This window comes from Dipodomys ordii, unplaced genomic scaffold (assembly GCF_000151885.1).
Source record: "Dipodomys ordii isolate 6190 unplaced genomic scaffold, Dord_2.0 Scaffold14, whole genome shotgun sequence".
NCBI classification, from domain to species: Eukaryota; Metazoa; Chordata; class Mammalia; order Rodentia; family Heteromyidae; genus Dipodomys; species Dipodomys ordii.
Window position 1 is genome coordinate 10,953,250 of NW_012267230.1, and position 17,709 is coordinate 10,970,958.

General features: G+C 44.0%; 1 protein-coding gene across 2 annotated transcripts in view; it reads left to right on the top strand.

The window, feature by feature from the left end:
* Grin2a (glutamate receptor, ionotropic, N-methyl D-aspartate 2A) overlaps positions 1 to 17,709 on the top strand; it is a 280,661-nt gene that overhangs the window by 211,643 nt on the left and 51,309 nt on the right. For both annotated transcript variants that reach the window (XM_013011440.1, XM_013011441.1), the window contains 4 exons: positions 4,203 to 4,371; positions 4,499 to 4,652; positions 9,810 to 9,935; positions 14,442 to 14,671. In XM_013011440.1, the coding sequence (XP_012866894.1) occupies positions 4,203 to 4,371; positions 4,499 to 4,652; positions 9,810 to 9,935; positions 14,442 to 14,671 (679 nt within the window). The remainder of the gene's footprint in view (positions 1 to 4,202; positions 4,372 to 4,498; positions 4,653 to 9,809; positions 9,936 to 14,441; positions 14,672 to 17,709) is intronic.

Below are 17,709 nucleotides of genomic sequence, written 5' to 3' on the forward strand. Positions count from 1 at the left end.
CTGGAGGGGGTCAGGGTGGAACCCGGAGGCTTAATGGCTTCCCAGGCCAACCACGGCCAGCGCCACCGCGCCCGTGCCATTCCCCCTTTGGCTATGTTTGAATGAAGAGCTGACGTTGTGATTGAAAGCACGGCATAAAACCCTTTGGGGTCACGGGCATGCCCATGTGCCTGTGACTTGACCTTCCCTCTACAAACACGGGTCCGATGTGGGGGTCTCCCAAATACAGAGGCTTACTGTGGGATGGAGATCTCACTCTTCTGGGTGTTTTCTGATTATTAGTTCCTTCCACCTGGCCAGTTCTAACTTGACCCTTCGGCTTAGCCATGCGGCCCCAGGTTGGGCAAGCTCTGCTTCCCTCCACAGTGGGCATCTAAGTTGGTCTTCTCCAGCCCCAACCTTGCACCTGTTTTTTTTTTTTATCGTTTGTCTTACAAAAATACCAACAAATGCCTGGAATGGACTGAGCTTGCATTTTATTTCATTCCACTGGCATATGAGGTGAATAGTCTCGTCAATAGCAAATTAATTACGCAGAGTTATAGAAGGTGAAGAAACATGTTCAAAGCCACCCGGAGAATAATCAGAAGAGGTAGGATTCGAACATTGGTCCTGCAAGCTGAAACTGCCTAAAATAGTTTTAATTACATAGCATGATACACAAAGCGTTGTGGAATGACTACACAATGAGCAGAAACTTTCTTTTCCCCTGCTCCCAGTGTGACTCCAACCTCAGTTATTTCTATCCAAGATGCAAATCCCCAGATCTCAGTGCTTAGAATCAGGGTATTTTAAAATCATGTGTTCTTAAAAATACATGATTGCACCGGGCGCCAGTGGATCACACTTGTAATCCTAGCTACTCAGGAGACTGAGATCTGAGAATCATGGTTCAAAGCCAGCCTGGGCAGGAAACTCCATGAGACTCTTATCTCCAATAAACCATTAGAAAACTGAAAGTGGTGCTGTGGCTCAAGCGGTAGAGTGCTCACCTTGAGTGAAGAGCGCACAGACAGTGCCCAAGCCCAGAGTTCAAGCCCCACGACCAGCAACAACCCCCACAACAACAACAAAAACCATAATTGCTAAATGCTGTTATGAAGACACATTGGGTTCAAAGACAATTTGATGAACAAAGCCATTAAAGTTAGCCTCTTTGGGGTTGAAACTCAGTGTAGATATGAAAAATAAATATGCCCTTATAAGTAGGCCCTTTCCTCCCCAGGGCTCCCGTTGTCTTTGGTAAATGTCCCCCTAACCCAGGGATAAAGGGGGGCATGCCAAAGCAGGAACATGCATGCACCCCATGTTACAGCAGTTGCCGAATTCTCGTAGCTAAATGACATAGCAATCATTGTAAATAGAATTGTGACTAGACATGAGTAAATAAATGCCTAACCATAGGGTAAGCAGTTCAAGTGTTGGATATAGTCCTTGGTCTAAGGAAAGACAGAGGAGAGAGCAGAAAAGACAAAAGACAGGGATTAGAGCCACACGCTGGACACCACTGTACAACAACTTGAGATGCAATAGCAGAGCAAAATGAGGTCTGTGGGATACAGCTGCTCACACAACTGAGGCTGCAAGGGATACATAAAAGAAAAGGAGCCCGACATGCAAAGCTCTGGGAGAGGAGCCAGCCACAAAGAGGAGACAGCAGGTGCAAAGGCCCTGGGGAAAGAAAGAGCTTAGCAAGTTGGAAAAACAAAGCAGTCACCTACCAGAAGGGATGAGCTGGAAGGGTCATGGAGAAGAAAAACAAATGGGAGAGTTGTTAGAGGAGGCTAGGATTTGAGTGGGTGTTCTTTGAGCAGGAGTGGATTGAATAAAGAAAACAGAGTGTCCGGCTGGCGCAGGACAGGGGACAGCCTCCAGAGGAGACCTCTTCGATACCTGTGAAACCCTCTCACTAGGGCCAGCCAAGAGGAGATTTTTTATTTCGATAAAATCAATAAAAAGCAATTAACAATCTCCAGATTCAACAGCCTTGGAGCTGAAAACCATTAGAAAGTCCTGAGTCTCAACGATCTCAAATGAATCACTATCTTTAAAAGAATAGACTTGTCTGTTGAAGACTGTAAACACCCTAACGTGTCTAAGTTCAAGTTCTTGGCTCCTGTGTGGAGGTGGTAGCTCACAGTCTTCCCTCCCTCCCGCTGCCCTCTTTCTCTGTGGGAATGTGAGAGGTCTCCTGTGTATGTGAGATCAGAGTTTTTGATTTACTTGAGATCAATAGAAAACGACTAGGAGGCACTAATCCCAGCATTGACTCGGGTTAGGGAACTCAGCATAAAGTCTTCAAGAGGGCCTAAGGGTTGTGAAGGGATCTCTGCCGGTCAAGTAGTTGCCTTTGGTGTTTGGTGATGCCTTCCTGAGATTCCCTTTGGTCTCCACTTCTCCTAAGAAGTGGAGTCTTGAGGACACATATTCATTTTCTGCCAGGTAGAATGAGGCAGTGCAGACACTTCCTCCTGGTCTAGTTGGTTGATAAAGTCGTGGAGACTTCATTCTATGGGTGGGGCTCAAGGCTAACACCCTTTCAGAAGTAGCAAACATTGGGTTTGCGTCAAGTTCACTTTGGCTGGGGGTTTCCGTTTCACCAGGCCATTGCCACAGCACCAAGTTCAAGAGAACACCACGCCAAAGCAGCCTGACTCCATCCGCCCCGTCAAATTAGTACCCGCTTCCTAGGACTTCACAGCATTGAGCCTACTAATAGCTGTATGCAAATATATGTAAATCCATGCAGATGTGGCTTCCCACCATCCATCCATCCATAAGCTTGAGAGTGGAGGGTCAGAGCAGGTCACCCAGCCTCTAGGTTTACAGTGATATCTCCTTTATGGCTCTGTCCAACAGAAGCAGGATAGTGGAGTAGAAGCGGGGACAAGAGGAGTGGGTAATGCTTGATGAACACAGTGATTGAGATGCAGGAAAACATTCAAAAGTGTCAGACAGGTGCTGGTGACTGAGGCCTGTAATCCTAGCTACTTGGGAGGCTAAAAATCAGAAGGATTGTGATCCAAGACCAGCACAAGCAGAAATGTTGGTGACACACGCTTCCCCCCTTGCTAGTCAAGTCATAACTATATGCAGTGAAACCTATCCAAGCTAGGTAGGAGGCTGAGATGGGAGAATCATGCTTCAGGGGGAGGGTCCAACCAGAAACGTCTGTGAGACCCCCATCTCCATAGAGAGAAACAGAGTGAGGTGACACATGCCTGTGAGCCCAGCAACACTGGGAACCGGGACCACAGGATTTCCCCATGCATGGTGAATGCTCACGCACTGCCTCTGTAGATAAGCTGTGCACATACTTTTTTCCTACTTGGTTTGGGAGGTTTGACATTTTCTTCATTTTTGAAGATATTTAGGGTTTGCATAGATGTTCTTCACATGCATCTTGGCCTAGGGAATAAACAGGATGTCTGTCCTAAAAAGGAATGTGGTAGATTGTAGGTTCACCTCTAAGGTGGCGATGCAGTCTTTATTTTACTAGAGTTTTTTTTCCCCCCCAAAACCTGATCAAGGACATTGCCCTTCAAAAATGTCACCTTTTATATTTCATGCCATGCAGATATTTACGGAAAATGTTATGAACGAACTCTTACTTGACAGGTAGCTTTGTCAAATAAAGTCAAGTTCACAGCCTCAGGCATAAGTAAAACACAGGTTTCCCAACTCCTAGGAATTTTCCAGGTGCCCTCACGTCCCTTTGCTTTTAAGACTTTGTAAATGTAAGATGAAATAAAACCCTGGGCCACTTGAGACTCTCACATTCTCCTCTCTCCATTTGCCAAGAAGTTTTTTTTTGTGATTTGGTTCAGATCAGATGACTAAACTCTGGTCTATAGAGGTTCTGGGTATTATAAACCTTGGGAAAACAATATAAGAGTTTTCAAACAGGGATGCAAAGGGCATCTACTTCAGAGAAACATCCTGGAGGTGATTCTGACCATTCACACAGCATTCAGAGTGCCTCGTCAATAGTAATTGCTCAGTGAAAATTAGCTGCTTTCATGGGAACTACTGTAGTTAAGAACACTTCCCCCGTCCCCATTACTCACTGTGTGTCCTTGGAAAGGCCGCTTCTCCTTGATGAACCCTGATTTCCCTCCTGTTGGAAAACACAGCAAGGTAGCTAACTACGTGCAAGAACTTTGTGGTACTAACGGGCCGTGGTCTCTGGAATTTCTTCACAGCAATTCCACCAATGAGGGGATGAACGTTAAGAAATGCTGCAAGGGATTCTGCATCGACATCCTGAAGAAGCTGTCCAGGACCGTGAAGTTCACCTATGACCTCTACCTGGTGACCAATGGGAAGCATGGCAAGAAAGTGAACAATGTGTGGAATGGAATGATTGGGGAAGTAAGTGACCATTCTGTCCCACAGGCTCCTGGTCCAACAGAGGGCCTTGGTCCCCAGGGATGCTGGGAAGGGTAAGTAGAGGCACTGTTCTTTTTTTTTTTACCACCCCTCCTCACCTCATCTCCAGGTGGTGTATCAGCGAGCAGTCATGGCCGTGGGTTCGCTCACCATCAATGAGGAACGTTCAGAAGTGGTGGACTTCTCCGTCCCTTTCGTGGAGACGGGAATCAGCGTCATGGTTTCGAGGAGCAATGGCACCGTGTCACCGTCGGCTTTTCTAGGTGTGTGACCAGCCTGGTGTGGATGGCTTTCCCATGAGGGATCATAGGTGCTCTGTCTCATTTGCTCAGAGATTAGGAATCAGACTCGACCTTATCAGTTCTGTGTGACAACATCCAATATTTTCCAGTACATTCATCCCATCAGTACCGGCATCTTGTTCCAATCCATTTCCCTCCCGTCTCTCTCTCTATTCCCATCTTTCACTTGGAAATTTTCCTGCTGAAAAATCCCACCCCATGTTCGGAGACTAATCTTAGCCCTGTGGGATGTGCATTAATAGAGATATTGCTCAGAGCCTTGAAAACATTTACAAAACAAATAAACCTGTCTGTCCACAGTTAATTTAAATCAGTCTATAAACCCTTATTCAGCATCCACACACCTATCTTTCATCCTACTCTGGAATGACAGTCATTTGTGCACTAGAGGGAAGAGGGAGAATAATGATGATCGTACAGGTTGTACAGTGATTTATGCCAGTACTCTGATCAACAAAACACAAGTAGTCCGAAGAATGTGCACTGATTTAAAATTAATGGGATCATATTTTAGATGTTGGCTATCTTTCGCACCAAATAGTTTGTAAGGCAAGAAATGTTATTGACTCTCCTTTTAACCTTCTTATAAATTTATGTGTTTACATTAAAGTTTTTTCCCCCTAAATCAAGGTAGAATTATATTTTCTATCTCCTGGTTTTCTTCAGCACTGTAGCTGTGTGTACATTAGGTAAACAGTCTCAAGTATAAGAAACTTCATGAATATGGCCAAGACTCCTAATCTTTTTTTCTTTAAAATTGGTGTATCAGCCCTGCACTGATGGCTCACACCTGTATTCCTAGCTACTCAGAGGAGGCTGAGGATTGCGGTTCAAGCCAGCCTGGGCAGGAAACTCTGGGAGACTCTTTATCTCCAAAAATCTACTCAAAAAAGCAGGAAGTGGCGCTGTGACTAGTGGCAGAGTGCTTGCCTTGAACAAAACAAATCTCAGGACAGTGCCCAGGCCCAGAGTTCAAGTACATCAATGGTTTGGTTATTTAAATTATTTTTGAGTGGTTATCTTGCCGGACACCGTGAAGGTCAGATAGCTTCCTGTGGAATTCCCATGTGGATGGGTTGGTCCCACATTTGGGGAAGCTAAAGAAAAAAACTTCATCTCCACAAGAAAACAGAACAAGATTAGGAAAACAGTTTCGTTAAGCGCAACTATGTCGCCTACATTTTTTCCCCCAAAGATAAAAAAACATGAGTAAAGGAGATTGCAAACTTAGAAGCAATTTGTGGGTCACCAACCCTAGACCCACGCCTGGCCCTTCCACTGCCTCCTTTCCGGTGTAATGTCAGCCTCCAGTGAGTCTTTCTGTGCTTCGTCCTCTTGAGTGAAATGTTGACTAACAGGATTTAGGGATACTGCCTTACTCACGGTGGCGTGTGGATTTACTATTTTCATTTCTGATAATCCAGTTAAGCTGGTGAAATCCTTGCCACTCACTGGATTTGGTTTGGCACTCACCGCTTCAGCACTTGGAATCTGTGCTGGAGTGTATTAATAGAGAGCTTAACAAATACATGCCTCATTATGTTTCGTTGGTCCCTTTGTCTGACGTGGACAAAGATATCCATATTAAAATAATAATAAGGGATCCTGATCACTCCAGGAAGAAGGCAGCCAAAGATATCGGTGGTGTGTGCACAGTCTTACTTGTTGATTAGTCTTCCTAACCCCATCCCTTACTCCTCAATTTCCTCTCAGGCTATGGCAGAGAATATTTGCCCTGGAGGTTAAAGAAGGGTCAGAAGAAATGACAGCATGCAACAAAGTGGGAAGAAATTCCCCCTCTCTAATAAATTGTCTCCATAAACTGGGTGTTGGTACTTTATGCTTATAATTCTAGCTACTCAGGAGACTGAGATCTGAAGGTTATGGTTTGAAGCCAGTCTGAGCAGGAAAGTCCAAGAGACTTTATTTCCAATTAACCACCAAAAATCCAGAAGTAGGGCTGTATGTCAAGTGGTAGAATACTACTAGCCTTAAGCATAAAACGCTAAGAGATAGTGCCCAGGCCTCAAGTTCAATTCCCAGTACTGGAGTATCTCATGAAAATGGATTGCTGATGTTGAGTCTGGTCTCAGCTTGGTTTCTCTACACTTTAAAACAAATCTTACCTGTATCAATAGACATTTCCATTAAAAAGTCAAGATTCTTGCCAAATTTAGCAATCCCCCTCCCCAACTCTTTCTGCTGTATATCTTTAAAAATAAAATGGAATAAAATTCTAGCTTGAGGAAAGTATTTCCAAAGCTGTTTTTACACAGTAAGCTTAATATTTCCCCTAGTCACAAAATTACGCCCCGATTTGATTGACTCTGTACCCCTTATTTACTGTCATTATCTGCAGGTTTTGAAAGTTGTAATGAACTGTGCAAGACTACGTTTTTCCATTCACTGGCTCAGTCATCCGGACGAGCCAAAACATTCAAAACCTGATTGCATTGCCCTTCATTATGTCCCATTCTTTCTCCTCCACAAATTCCATTAACTCACATCAGAAGTACTTGCAGGTAACACCACTGAGCTTTTGTGTAAAAAAGGACAGAGATGACGTCTCTGGTGATATTTCCATCCAGTTAATTCTTCAGACTTGCCAAGTAGGATGGATTCTTTGATTCCAAAGAATTGCAGACCCGGAGTCTCCTGGATTGAAGTTCCTCCATGGATAAATGTTGAATATCTTTTAAGCTGCTGGAGGATGTAATCTCAAGATATTTTTAAAATATGTTTCTGGGTCGCTCCTGGGGTGTGGGTGGGAAGGGTGTGTGAAAGCAACCCCCCTTTGGGATGTGTATGGATTCATAGTCTACAAAAACCCAGAGGCTGCAACAGAATCCTTCGATCCATGGTGGTTACAAGTCCAGGGACAAATGACGTCATTTCCGAGTGAGGTGATGTGTGAGTTCAGCTGCTTGATTGGCTACCAAGAAATGGAAGTTTTCAGTCATTGAGTGTTCTTATACTAAACGAGGCTGATTTTTCAGCACCTTGGACAGCACCCTCCCATCCTTTCTGGCTCTGATCCTGGAATCAAACAGGTGTTGTATTCACTGTATTGTGTGTATACAGTGTTCAGGGCACACTGCCAAATGCTGTACAGGTATCGGTTTCTGTCAGCATCGCAATAATGCTACTCTGGTAGAAAGTACTGTGTCATTACTGTACCTGACCTGGAGAATTAGCATACTGAGTTGGAGAATTGTCATCTCTATTCTTGAATATTAAGTACCTTTAACCTCTTAATTATTCATCTATTTATCCTCCTTTTTGGTTCCACCTCATTACCAAATTGAAGTGATTGCAGGCACATAATACTGCTTATTACTCAAGCTAAATGAAGATAAATTTCAGTTCCAGTCCCATCGATTTCTTAGCGCTCACCTCGTATTTAGTCAAACCAGTTGTGCTGTTACCTGTTGCCTTTTAACACAGTTGCACCATCAAAATTACATTGCAAAGAATTTGTTCCAGTTTTCAGATTATCCAGTGTCATGAAAGCGTCGGGCACATCAGTTCCTTGTTATTAACATATAATAATGGAATATGTTATATAGTGTAATATATTATATACTAATACATAATAATGGAATTCATGATGACCTCTACCTGTGTCACTTGGTCATAGAGTCTAACCAGAAGGTGACTACAGTCAGCTTAGTTCTTTATGATGATGATGATGGGTCTTCATTATCTTTGTAAAAAAAAATTTAAAAATAATAAAATGTCTACCACTCGAGAGGCATGATTGCACTTACTAGATTTTAAACTGAGGAAACATTTACTTGTGAGGAAAAGAGGTTCAAATTTGTGGGTGTCCACGGGCACTTTTTTCCCAGTCATGCAATCAGGCAAAGCGTATTCATTTTTAACATTTTAATCTCTGTTGATTTTTCTAACAAATCTATATCTTAAATGGATAAAATGACTTCAATCAGTTCATTTTCATATCCCCAATCAGGTTAAGTAGAAATGCTAATTTATTTTACACAGTATCTTTTACCTTTCTAAAGTGATGTAAGATTTCGAGCTTCAGATTTGGCCCTGCCTTCTAAGGCACCCGCCTACTGCCCAGGTTACCTGGAAATGACCTGGCAAAAGTCAGGTGTGGGGGGAGTAACCCTCCATTCATCTAGCCTTTCGTTGCCTCTACTCTTTTTTTTCTTTTCCTGCCAATTGTGAGGTTGAACTCAGGGTTTTACTCTTTCACTTGGCTTTTTGTTCAAAGCTGACACTCTACCACTTGGGCCACTCTACCACTTTTGGCTTTTTTTTTTCTGATAAAAAAAATCTCTTGGATTTGTTTGTCCAGACTGATTTCCAACCAACACTCTCAGATCTCAGCCTCCTCAGTAGCCAGTATTTACAGGCATGAACCACTCGCTCCCAGCTCATTGCTTCTCCTCTTTAAGTGATGGTTTTTCATTGAATCGTCATGTAAACATAATATCCTCAAATGACTTGCAATTGCATTTAAGCCTGCTGTCACCTCGGTATGATTTGAAAACTATAGAGATCTCATCTCCACAGCACAATGTGGGAGATAATATCCTTCCAGTATCTCATCAATCCTGTGACTTTCATGATCCTTTATAACAAGTTATCATTCTCCCTTTATTTCTGGAATTGTCACACATCATTCTACCAGTATGTGAAAATAGAGAGGAAACTAAAAGTCAGAATCATGCCAATTTGCAGATACCTTATGGCTATTTACGTCCAGTCTTCCCTTCCCCCCACCGTTTTGGGCACTAGTTTTCTGGATGGTTCTAAAATTACATAGGGTCCTGTGGCCTGTTTATTTGCATTCCAACTCTCCCTTCATTGGATCATTTCTTGGTTTCTATTCTCCTTGACCTGATTTATAAAATGTCATATATACGTTTCTATTTTTATCACATTATGTGCAGTCTTATAAATTACCTCAAGTATTTTGTAGAATACCGAATGGTTTGAATTACAAAAAAAAAAGTGGCTAGCTTCTTTTGAATGATCAGATTTGAATGAGATCAGGCTTCTTGGTGAGCTTGCAAATGGATATCTGGGCTTCCTGCTGGAGGTGAGGAAGAGCTAACTGCCTCTTTCTGTTCCTCTCCTGCCTCTCTACAGAACCGTTCAGCGCCTCCGTCTGGGTGATGATGTTTGTCATGCTGCTCATCGTCTCAGCCATAGCTGTGTTTGTCTTTGAATACTTCAGTCCTGTTGGATACAACAGAAACTTAGCCAAAGGGAAAGGTAAGGAACTTCCCTGAGCGTAATTTGGAGCAGATGGTGTTAGGTTGGGAGGCTCCAGATGGTGCGCAAGGTTTGAAAGAATTCACCAAGAGGCAGAGTGACAAACGAAGAGAAGAAGGGGGCCAGGCACCACAGGACAGGCTAGAGTGAGCGCTAGAGGTCGGGGCTGGGGTTTATGAGCACTTACGATGCAGAAAGATGTACTGCTGTAGGTTTAGTTCAGCTAGCTGTTCAGGGGGCCACTGGGGTGGGCTGTTTCCCAATGGGTCTACCAAGGAGGTTGCAATCAGCTAACACAATCCTTCCCAGGAATATGTTATTAAAACAGGGTGTAGCAAGTGTTCTTCTTGAATTCAGAACAGTTTCTGTAAACTAGCCTTCTTGCTGGATGGCGTGGAGTCCTGCACAAGGTGGACTGAGACAGGCTGATTTGGGTTGGGGCAGTGAGTGTCTCACAAATGCTGCTCCATTTATCACGAGGGAAGGTTTCCATTTTAGAATGCATTGCTTGGGTAAGCCATTGTGTGACTGGGGCTGGCTCATTGATCTGACTTCAGATGCCAGACAAGTAATGATTTATTTATGCTACCTAGAAATAAAAAAATAAATAAAGCAAAATGAAACATTCTAATCATCTTTTAATGTGAAGTCAATAGTGTTTAGGAAGAAACCATTGATGGTCAATTTTTCCGGAAAGCAGATTTGATGAAGAGGTATCTTTTGGCAATTAATTTTAAAAGCGTGTGTCAAAAGGAATACTAAAATCACAGCGAGGCTCAATCTGAGTCGACGTAAAGAAAATAGCCTTATAGAATCTAGTTTAAAGACTTGCTTCAAATGGCTGAATCACATTTGCATTTGTTTGATGAGGAATGCAACTATAAAATGGTATCCTTTCCCAATGAGTTCCATTTTCCTCTTGACATTTCCTGTCCTTAGTGCACTGTGCTTGATAAATGAGCAATCAGTAGATAGAAAATTGAACTGGGAGACATCCATTGGCTATAACTCATTAAGAAGCCCCCAGGCCAGCCAGTTCATAAACACATTACATCATTTTGAGTGGGTTTTCCTTAGTGCGCAGCACCTCCTAAGTGGACGGGATCAGAAAGATTGCAGCACTGAATCTCCTTCTCAAGAAATGACTTGATAAGCTCTAAGCTGAGGAGACCGCCAGGTGGGGTTGGGGGTATAGCCCTGTAGCAGGACACTTACCCAACATGCACAAATCTCTGGATTCCATCCCCAGTACCACAATAAGAGGAGAACTTGATCCACGTCAACACTGTTATTATTTTCACTTGAAAGATTGAGTATTGGAAACAGCCATTTGCCAATTCATTTCAAGAATGTATATCAAAAGAAATACTGACGTGGTCTCAATTTCAGCATATGAAAAGAAAATAACCTTCTAGGGTCTCATTTTGAGAACATTCTTCAAACTACTGAATCATATTTGCACTCGTTCATCAAGGCATACAAACGTGCGATGGTGTTCTGTCATGGCAGGTGGTGGGCCATGGAAACCTATCAGGGACTTAGTTTTATTGGCGTCCTTCTAGTTCATAACCGTTTTACGAGTGGAGATTACTATGTAAACCATCTCTAGACAACCAAAGAATAGAAAATGCCATCAACAACCACATTGAATTTAGGTGAGATATTGCAGTCAATAAAAAGGCAAAGTAACTTACCATTAAGAAGCTTTCCAACAGGACAGAGACTGAGGTCGTTTTCTGTGAGTGATGACACTGCGGTATTATAGATCTTTAAGTGTGACAATCAGGCTGTGCTGCTGTGAGCTTGCACAGTTGCTGGATAGATATTTACCGAGTGGATAACCTGTGTCATGCACTCTACACATACAGGAGATGAAAATTAGAATCGAGTAGAGACTTTCTGACCCTAATGGACCTGAGGATTGGAGAAAATAAGCATATAAATTAATGATCAGAGAGTATAATCCATTTCAAGAAGGGCAGAAAAATCTGAGTGATGTGGGGCTGGGGTGGGGTTGCTATGTGAGACAGGATGTTAAGAGAGGAAAGGAGGGCTGGGAATGTGGCTCAGTGGTAAAGTGCTTGCCTAGCATGTATGAAGCCCTGGGTTCCATTCCTCAGTACCACATACACAGAAAAAGCCAGAAGTGGCGCTGTGGCTCAAGTGGTAAAGTGCTGCCCTTGAGCAAAAGAAGCTCAGGGACAGTGCCCAGGCCCTGAGTTCAAGGCCCAGGACTGGCGGGCGGGGGGAGGGTGAGGGATGTTCAGATAGTGGACAGCTGAGCTGTGAAAGGTGAGAGACATTCAACTGCATGAGGCACGGAGACAGGCACTTGGAGTAGCAGGAGCAGCAAAGGCCTGGTAGGTAGCACCTCTTGTGATGTGTTCAAGAAATCGGAAAGATGAAAGAAAGAGAGAGAGAGAAAGATTGGAAAGGGGATGAGATAAAATCAGATTGACCACAGTAAGTGAGCATTCTTGGAGGTCATGGTCTACGCCAGGAAGTAATGGAGGGATCGTCAACATGGAGGCAGGGACAGCTGTGAGGAAGGTGCCACCATTTTCCAAGGAAAAGAGATCACAGTGATTTGCACTTGGTCAAGGGCAGTGAAAATGGAGCCAAGTGGGTGCATTCGAGGTACATCCCGGAGGGTGGAAATGATGCAGTTGTTCCTCCCAGGCCTGAAGCACGCACCAGAAGACTAGGATCAGGAATGCATGAACTCTGCAGCCCTCGGTTTATGCCGAGGCTCTCTCTTTCCGGCTCCGTGTGAGTGTGCTGACTCTCGGGAAATGATTACTTCTTGTTTCTTTGTGCAAAATGGTTTTCGGTTCTATTTCACTGCCTTTTATGGGGTACGTTATATGGCTCAGAGGTAGTATTCTTGAGCCAGGAATTCCCAAAAGTGCTCCACAGAGCCATCGCAGCTACCTGTCTCCGATGTTCAAATAGCTGTCACTACTGATCAACGTTCATCTCTGAGAAAATTAAGTATTTTGCGATGTTATCTGGAATCATTATTATTATTATTACTATTATTATTATTATTATTTATTTGTGTCTAAGAGTTCACAGACTCTTGGGAATAAGCCCACAAGATCATAAAACTAGGGAAAGAGAAACAGGAAAGCTGGAGCCTGAGAAAAATAGAATTAGCTGCCTTCTCTTTAGAGTGTTGCTTTATGGACATTGTAAGTAGATGGGAGCCTAAGTTCGGACTCCAAAATGGAGAAAGCTCGCTTTCTTTCGGCTCCCTGCCCAGAACGTCATAACTTCCATCAGCCGAAATTCACTGCTACCACTTTATTTATTGCCCACTTTACTTTGCCTTGCAAACTAAAATCCCAGTAGATCATTTTTCATAACTTCATTTACTTAAATGACATAAAAAATTAACCTTCTGCTAAAAGAAGACCTTTCTTCCCCCCCCCTCTTGAAATGAGGGCATAAGTTAATTTTCTCAGTGAAAAATAAAGGCTTGAAAACAATATCTTGTACTCACAAACTGACATGTTGTACCAAAACACCTTTGTACAGTACTTCTTAAAGATAATAATTAGGTATATATAAATGAGTGTGTGTGTATGTGTATGTGTACACACACACACACACACACACACACACACACATATAAAATGAAATGAAAGAGAAAATCCTAATGTGTTTCACAGCTTGCATAGGCCATATCCCCATACTCCTGTGTTTCTCAATCTGCCTCTTTTCGTTAAGCTCTTGCAAAAAAAAAAAAACAACATTTAAGGGTCTTAAAAAGGGGCACATTGCTGCTACAAAGATACAAAAGAGAGGAAATATGCTGGGATATCAAGAGTTCATTTTTCCATGGTCCTGCATTGAAATGTCTTCCATCTGTGAAGCACTGGAAGAATTAAGTTCTATTGTTTTGTCCCATAATATCTCCATTTGGAGCGCGTTTTCGTTTGGTTTGATTCCTATATCATGCCCACTTTACATCTGAATTTGAACAGGAGCAATTGCTAAGGACAATTGAATGAGAATACCAAACATCAGCTCCCTCTCAATTGCTTGGTTCTTTGAGGATGCCACAAGAATACTGAAGCAAGCCCTGTGCACACAGTTTTTTCTGTGTGTGGTCAGTTGTTTTTTTTTTTAATGTTTATTAAGGAGATTGGGTCCTCTAGATAGAAATTAAATCCAAATTTAAAACAGGTCTTAGCTGCTTCACCTTCAAACCCCCATTTCACACAATGATTTCCTTTTCTTTTCTTCCTCTTTTTCTCCCCCTCTGAAGGAAAAGTAGGAAACATCGAGTTAGATAGAAATGTGAGGAAAATGCTAACTTGAAAGATTAGAAAGAAGTTGATGGTGGCTGTGATTCTGGGGGGCAGCGATAGGCACACGGCTGCAGTACGATTCCATCTTCTGGAAGCCTGTGGAGTGCTGCTTGTGGCCGGCCAGTGGTGATCATGATGTGCACCAGTGTACCTTTGGAGAAAGTGCTCAGTCTGTCCTTTCTGTGGTTCACAGCACCCCACGGGCCTTCGTTTACAATCGGCAAAGCGATCTGGCTGCTCTGGGGCCTGGTGTTCAACAATTCTGTGCCTGTCCAGAACCCAAAAGGCACCACCAGCAAGATCATGGTGTCCGTGTGGGCCTTCTTCGCTGTCATCTTCCTGGCCAGTTACACAGCCAACCTGGCTGCCTTTATGATCCAGGAGGAATTCGTCGACCAAGTGACTGGCCTCAGTGACAAAAAGGTACGGGTCTCCTCCTTGCCTCTCTGCCCCACCCGTTCATTACCTCAGAAAGGACGAATTCGGGAACCTGCCCTTCATCTCCGACCCATCAAGTGCTCCAGAGCACTTAACGCACATTGCATATTTCTACCCACAATTCTGGGGAATGGAACCTTACGTGGATCCCTCCTCGGTTTAACAGCTTCTCCAGATCTAAGTTAGAAGCCTAGTTTCCCCTGTGCATTCCTCTCTCGATCTTTATACGGCTCTTCCTGCAGTTGCCCTAGGACTCAAGAGCACCCGGTAGCTTGAATTGAAATTCACGCTTCCCACAGAGGGCGACGTAGCCGCAGCAATGACACACCTGGCGTGAAGGGATGTGGTGGGCTTTTAGGCATCTTAGCTCTGTGAGCTGCCACGAGTCTCTTCCATAGTGCAGGCCTCCAGTGCCTCCCTCATGATGTGAAATAAGGTCCATCTCCCTTGGGGGTCACCTTTGCTGGTGCTCTCCTGCACACCCCACATCCATAAGACAGGAAGACAACACCTGCCCTCTTCACTCTGCTGAATCTCACAGCGCCAATTGCGGGGTGTGAGGAGCTATTCAGAAAAGCGCACAGACGCAAGAATAGAGGTAAACTGGGGTGCATTCTCCTATTGAGATGTTTAGTTCGGGAAACAAATCCCGGCTTTCTAAACTCAGCAGTGCTGAGACTGCAGCCCGACAGAGATTTTCCATCTCGTGTGCGGAAGGATAATTTGTCTCTTTATAAAACCTCCCTGTCGTAGCTTGTTGACATAAGTCTGCATCTATCCTGTCGGCATTCATCAACAAACTGCTGAATAGGAAATCAGTCCATGAAAAGCTTCTGCAGCTTATCCACCGCGGAGAGCGGGAGGGGTGGGAAGGAGGTGCACCCAGCTCTTTCAATGGAGGCTGGGCCTGAAGATGGAGTCACCTTCACAGAAGGGGCCCTAAGACTGGCTGAGCCTCTCTCCCAGCATTTCCCCCTGAAGCTGGAGGTCATCTACTTGATGTACAGCCTCCAGTTTTATCCAGCTTCCTTCTGCACATTGGAAACGCGCTCTCCAGAGCTCCTTCCCTTCCCCTAACCACTCCCAAGTCCATTTCTACCCCAGCATCATTGGGACCCGGACCTACGTCCTGGGTCTAGAATGTTTTGTCCCTGATCCTCTTTGTAGGTCCTCCTTGAACTTCAGGTTAGGGTCAGGGGTTGATGGGAATATTCCTCATTTAGGCGAACTTGAACTTGACATGGTGAAGAAATCACATATGGGGAATGTGTCTTAAACCCTAAAAATTCTCTGCAGGATGCCAAGCGCTGTGCTGTACTGTCATGGGGTTATGGTATTGATAATGCATTTCCTAGAAGTGATGAGAACTTCCTTGGGAGTTAGCCGGAGCAGGAGACCCGTGTCTTGGATGGAAGGATTCTCTGTGTAGTTGGCAGAATTTGCTTTGTGTTGCTATTTTCAGAGGCAAGGAAAAAAAAATTTTTCTCCATTGTTTCATAGCTCTGAGTCTAAATAATCTGAACTCTTGTGAAGAAAAACAACAAGAAGTAATTGGAAGCAGCAATCATTTGAGTGACCTCCTCTGACTTAGAATCACCCACTTACAGATATTATATCCTCATGGGGCATAGCTCTTTCTACACCTTGAGTATGAAAAGCAGAGCAATAGCTCTTTTAATTAAATGTTTGGTGCAATTAGATAAAACAGCAAAATTCTTAAGAGTAAATAAGCTAAATGCTCCAAGAAGATGAATGGTGTATACACTAAGAAAGTTTGCCACCGACTGATCTCCACTGGATCGATGTACTTTAATATTGTACACTGTGGTTTGGGTTTTCTGTTCATTGTCATGAATACCTGCGTAAGCACTTAGGTTTGTGATCCTCTTAAACCCTCAGTGCTTGCTGAGAAAGAAACCTATTTGGAGCCCAGGGTGTCATGCTCAGACAAACCTGAGCTTGCACTATGAATAAGCAAATTCTCTCGAGAAGCCCTGGTAGGAATGTTGGGGATGAACATGGAGCAGATCCCTGCAGTGGGAAGAGTAAATACTGTGTTTGGGGTTAAATGGACCTGGATTCAAATCCTGACCTTGCCAGATGGTGGTCGTGTGGCTTTCCGTATGTCCATATCCCCAAGGATTTAATTTCCTAATAAAGAAAGACACTAATACCATTCTGGCAAGGTTGACGTGAGGATTAGCAACAATCCTCTCATCACACCTGGTGTAGCATAGATGGTGGCATAGTACGTACAGTTTCCTCCTTCCTCCTGTCATTCCTCTTTCCCCCCCTGCTCTTCCTCTCCTTCCTCCCTCCTCTCCTCCTCCTCCTCCTCCTCATTGTCACCATGACTGCCACCCCTGAGGCCTCACAGGGCACTTGCAGGAGACTCCAGGGGCTTCTTGTGGCCGGTGAGCCACAGGGGCTGTTCTACAGGGTCTACAGACACAGCAGACGGCTATCTTTATTAAATGTGTGTCTTTAGGTCCAGTTAGAAGAGTGCACAATGATGGAATGTCCTGTTTAATTGCGGCATTCTCCCTGGCCATTTTATCTTTTATTTTTGATTAATTTAATTTAATTTTTTTTGTGTGATGTCAGTACTGGGGCTTGCATGCAGGGCCTCCGTGCTGTCCCTGAACTTTTGTGCTCAAGGCTGGTGCCCCGCCACTTGAGCCACAGCTCCACTTTCCACTTTTTGGTGGGGCTGGGATTACAGGGGTGAGCTGTCAGCACCCAGCAAAAAAAAGTGAGTCTTCAGAGAGCATTGCTGCTCTCCTGCAGCAGAGTGGGAGAGGAGAGGAAAGGCTTCAGTCAGAGAGGCCCTCTCCGTGTGCCTCTGGAGACTCCAGCACCTAGATCTATAAGCAGTGCTGTTACCGCTGCGATCTCGGAGCTGGCAGCCACCGTGCAAAGGATCCTGGGCTCATGCCTTTTTTTTCTGGTGTGTGTATGGGGAGTATTGCCTGCTAAAGTGACTGGTACACACACACACACACACACACACACACACACACACA